Consider the following 5,214-nt stretch of genomic DNA (forward strand, 5'->3'; position numbering starts at 1 on the left):
AGTGAAGAGGAGGATGAGGGGGTGGAAGTCATCCCTCTGCCTGAGAGGATCAAAAAGAAAGTGGAAGTAATGAGGGAGGCGGCTTCTGAGCCTCCCCAGCATGGCCGTGACGATGGTCTGTTAGTAACTGGCAGCAAAGAGCTGCAGGGAACGCTGGTGTCATCTAGAGAAGGGTCTTGTGGCAGCCAAAATGGCACGAGCCGTGTTGAGAGCCCCTCTTTGTGCCGGCTGTCAGCATCGCCGTCTGGCTCTGTAGACCAGTCCCCTAGCAGAACAAGCCCGGAAACATCCCCCCCTCTTAAGAAGCCAAAATATAGTCAGAAGGAAAGAGAGGCAATCTGCCAGGCTGCGTGGCAGAAGAGGAAGGAGCGAGAAGCACAGAGGAGGCAGAATGAGCTGGAGAAAGAGAAGAAGAGGGCCATTGCCAAGATGCTGAAAGCTCAGCGACCAGGAGAGTGCCAGAAATACATAACAGTGGTGCTAGATTCAGGTACTTGTCCTCACAGCCTGCATCTGCCTTATATTGACTGTCAGCTCTTGCTGTGGAAGCCTGACCCATGCACCAGTTTCAGTTCTCTTACAGGTAGAAGGTGGCGGACAGATCCTTAGTGCTTTACAGGCTGCAAATTACTCCTGTGTGGTTGAGAGTCAGGCTGTTCCTTGCAGCATCACCTGGAGGAGAAAGACTGTGTCACCTCAGGTGTGTGAGCAAAAGCTCAATGTTCTTCCTCTGTTATCTGAGCTCATTAGTAATTGTATTTATTAATCCAAGTAAATACCCTCTCATCTTCTTCCTGCCTTAGAGCTCTGAGTGGGACCCCTGGTTTGAGTGAATTATAAACAGGCTGTTGGTCTGTCTGTTTTTATATCCGGACAGATTGAAGGAAGAGATGAATGGACAGAAGAACCAAATGTTCTGCTTCTGCTTTGCTTGGAGGAGTTTTTGTCCATGGTTCACAACTACAAACAGGTGAGAGTGCTTATAGCTTTTGTGCTCTCGAACATGCCTTGCTGTAAGGGTGGTGGTTGTCATCCCTCTTCACAGCAGGAAGGTTTTGATGTGGGGTGGAGCTATGGTTTCAGTAAAACAGAAATCTGACTTTAGAAGCCATTATTGGATCAAAACCCCGAGGGTTGTATAATGCAGAGTTCTGACAAGCTTTCTTTCTTAGTTACAATTTTTCACAGATTTTTAAAGAGGTAACATTGTCAGATCAAGTGGGATTATTTTTTATTTCTTTCTGCCATAACTTGACACTGAATCAGCTGTTGCCTGCTTGCCCCTAAAGAGGGGCAGACTTTCACCTGCAAACCCAGCCATAGAATCAGAGCCATAGGTTCCTGGGTTTGCCTGCGTACCTCAGAATGGTTTAACTCCTTTTTTTCTGCTGATCTTTGCAGGAAGCTGAGGGCCATTTGGAAGGACAGGAAACCCTACAGAGCTATGTAGCTCAAGTGATGGAGAAAATGCCTGGGAAAATTCTGGCACTGGCAGGAGTTGGAGTAGAAAATTATTTCAGGTTAAACTTTTTTTCCTCCAAATGTTTCTCTGTTGTCCCTGGCCTTGAAAAGTACTGTAGGTGTTTACATTAAGTCCTTCTAGCAAAGACTGGAGCATAAGAGAGAACTGCTCCAGTATTTGTGATACAGAAATGGAAGCAAAGGTCCATCCAGCCTGTCACCACAGTGACCAATGGCAAATACCTGGGGAAGAGCATGTACTCCCAGTCTTACTCTTGGGTCTCTCAGGGTTCGGTCAAAGAAGAGACTGCAACAGGCAGCAGCGAGTGGAAACCAAGAACAGAAACAGGGAAAACGGAGAAAAAAGAAAATTACGGATTCTGGCCTGGAGATAACCAGAATGGACGTGGAAGAAGTGAGTACCTTTAAAGCAGGCATGCAGCCGTCATCTCTTGTCTACCCTTGTCTGAACATTTGACCCAATCACACAATTCCTTGGACAGGGGCATTCAGCCTTCGTTAGTCTGTGTGTCTGCGGACAGAGCTCTTTGGGTTCAATTCCCCGCTGCTCAGGGAGGTACCTGCTCTCCCACGGGCTGACATGTCTCATTCACCTTGATCCTGGGCAGTGGATCATCAGTCTGTCGGCATCTCTCGCCCTTTGTGGCCTGTGTGTAACAAGAGTGGTGTCAGCTGGAACGGTGCTAAACTGACAGACTGCCCCTGAACACTGCCGTGCCTTAAATTAACTGTGCCCAAAATGGGGAGAGAGTCGATGTTCTTGTCTTATAGAAAGATGTTATGACTCTTTTTTTTTTTTCTTCTTCAGACAAGAGTGGGGTTTGATGCGAGAATATCACCGAAATTGGGAAATAAACTTCTTAACACCGGTGTAGTCTTAAGAAGCAGCACTTATTTATTACAGCGCTGGATGCACGGGGGGGAGGATCACTCCACCTATCGTGCATACCCACTCATCTCTCTACAAAAGCTTTATACCATCAAAATATGCATATTCATTACTTTCCCAACAAGTCATTAACATATTCATTACATTTTCAGGAATGTATTAATATATGTAAATGTCCCTTTCGCATGAACACTCTCTCCATGGTGGTCGCCATCACTGTGTCCTTTGGTTGTACTTTGCCTTTGTGCATGCTCAGCTCTTTCCTGGTCCTGTCTCCAGCACTTCTGTCTACCTTGTCCCAAGGAGTTGGCTCAACATGTTCTCTTGTCACATCCCAGTGGTCAGTAAAACAAAGAGTTTTGATGCTTCTATGAACACTAAATTAATAAATTTCAATTTATGAAATCTATCTATGACGAAGATACACTGTTCTTAACTCCAGGACTAAGGTAATGATTAGAACAGGCCTGGGACTTTACAGTCTCTTCTTGGTGAGGTTTCTGTGATTACCTAGTTCAAACCCAACAATCCTGACTTACACATTATGCTTTACAGTTTTCTACTTCTTTTAATCAAACCCAACTCTTTTATATGATCAAATTTTGATTATTTTATCAGAGTACTTGCAACAAGAAGATTAATTGTTCCGTTTGTTGTTTCCAATGATGTTTACAGGCTTTGGTGGATCTGCAGCTGTGCAAACAAGTCCAAGTCAGCTTTTTTGACACCTGGGAAGAACTTGGAGAGTTTGCTACGATGTTCACAAAAGCTGTAGCTGAAGCACCGTTCAAGTGAGTGAGCAGATGAGGTTTGGTCTTTCCTTCTTTGGAGGGGCTGCACTTTCACAGTTGCTGGGAGGCTATAGCAGGTACCTGGCTGTACTTCAGTACAACACAGGATAATGATTTTTAAATGAGCATGTGACACAGAGCAGCTGCTAATGCAGCTCATTCAGCACAGGGTTAGTTATTGGAAACTGATATCCTGCCTGGGGAGGGGCAAGGACAGACCCTGATTTCACCCTAACAACAAGCAAATGTGGTGTTCTCAGTCTGATTTTAAGAGTGGGAAGGGAACACGAGTAGGGTTGGGCTCATACTGCACCAGCTTTTCTTCTTCAGTATGTAACCAAGAGAGAAGTTAATGAGAACGACCCATTTAGCTGCTTCCGTTGATGAGGAAGGACAGCAGCGTGTTGCACAGCAATAGCTAAGAAAGCCATCTTGTGCAGCCTCACGCAGCCCTGGCATTGCTGTCACAGCAGATGCTGTATTTTACATCTCAGCCATGAGGAGAGATGAGATGTCATTAAAAATAACATGTAAAAGTGTTTTATTATGGTTGACAGTCAGAAACTCAGTTCTTGTTTACCGCTTTGTGTGCGTGTTGGTTGTGTCAGGATTGCTCTCCAGGACAGGATTGTTTCTTTTTCTGTAGGAAATCTGTGCCCTAAGGAAATTCATAATGCATGTAAAGAAAATAGGGTCAAATTTTTAGCGTTTACTCTGATGCCAATGGTGTCTGTAACAGCATGGAGTGAGAAACAGCTCTCTGGCTATGTGACAACAGATGCAGGAACAGGATTTTCTTCCTAGCCTCACTGTCTCATTGGCTTTCCCATCCTTTGTTCTCCCTAGGCGAGAGCGAGAGAAGACGGAGTTCCCCTTCTACTTAGAGAAGAAGTGGTGTGGAGGGGTGAAGGTGGATCCTTCTGGAAAGGGTCTCTTGGAAGTCTGGAAGAGGCAGATACAACAATTTAACCGGGTCAGCCGCGAGATGGCTGAGGCTGTTGTGTCTGTCTACCCTTCTCCTCAGCTTCTGAAGCAGGTGAGGATGCCTCAGGAATATCGTGTACTGTGTGCAGCCAGCCAGCTAAAGGAAGGAGTGAAGAAAATCATGTCACTGGTATTAAATTCTGTCTGGGCTGTTTAGTAATATAGTGAAAGAACCGACTCCTTGGCACCCATTGCTTTGCCTTCACAGAGCAGGCTGCTCAGGGAGCAGTTCTGGTACCGGTTCTGCATCAGCCTGTAAGCTCACAGCTGAGATCTGGGGAGAGACCAGGTGCAAAATGAGCGGCCGTTGTGAAAGGACAGAGCAGTCACAAGTGCATAGCTTTGATTATTTTTGTGAGCCATGGATGCAGATGGATGATACCATTGTTCCTTTGTGTTGTTTTTAGGCCTACAGCAGATCCTCCTCGGAGGAGGAGCGGGAAAACCTGCTGGCTAATATCCCTGTGCGCCGCGGTGACGGTGTGACAGCCACCGTCCGGCGGATCGGACCGGATCTCTCACGGCGCATCTATCTGCAGATGACTTCCTGCAATCCTGATCTCTACTTGGATTTCACTGGGTAGCCCCACGGAATGGGGATTTTACTGTTTGTTTGGTTTAAGCATTTAGCTTCCTTCTGGGACACAGATAAGAGTCATTAATCCTAATTTAAAACTTTAAGGACCTGAGGCACATTTAGACTGTGTTGTAGCAGAAGGTTGGATAAAGTTGCTGAGTGTCTGAGGGTTACACAAGAAAGAGGGTGAACATCTTCCATAAGAGCATGAGTTGGACATGCTTATAGTACTAACAGTTCCTTTTACTTGTTTTCCTAGAAAATAAATAATATTGAATAATAATAATAATGGTCTTTGCTTCTTAATGTGCAGCCTTGAATACAGACAGGTATGTCACCTGTCGAGGGGAATACTTTCTACTGCTGCCCTAAACTACAAGTAGTTATCTACTCTCTCCAACTTGGAAATTCCTAATGCTGAAGTGAGGTGGTGCTGCCCCCTCAGCACCTGCTCCAGTGAGGTGGAAGAACTTTCCCTCACAAAATAGATG

The 5,214-nt window shown here is 45.5% G+C and overlaps 1 protein-coding gene across 1 annotated transcript; it reads left to right on the forward strand.

The window, feature by feature from the left end:
• The first annotated feature begins 69 nt into the window (after nucleotides 1-69).
• Nucleotides 70-4,730, forward strand: LOC104518286 (crossover junction endonuclease EME1). Its single transcript, XM_010176226.2, has 8 exons — nucleotides 70-490; nucleotides 573-700; nucleotides 878-970; nucleotides 1,402-1,520; nucleotides 1,714-1,876; nucleotides 3,047-3,162; nucleotides 4,009-4,198; nucleotides 4,554-4,730. Exons 1-8 carry the CDS (start codon nucleotides 70-72, stop codon nucleotides 4,728-4,730), a joined length of 1,407 nt encoding a protein of 468 aa, XP_010174528.2.
• Nucleotides 4,731-5,214: the final 484 nt, after the last annotated feature.

The sequence above is a fragment of the Antrostomus carolinensis genome, unplaced genomic scaffold, assembly GCF_000700745.2.
Source record: "Antrostomus carolinensis isolate BGI_N321 unplaced genomic scaffold, ASM70074v2 scaffold10609, whole genome shotgun sequence".
Classification (NCBI taxonomy): Eukaryota; Metazoa; Chordata; class Aves; order Caprimulgiformes; family Caprimulgidae; genus Antrostomus; species Antrostomus carolinensis.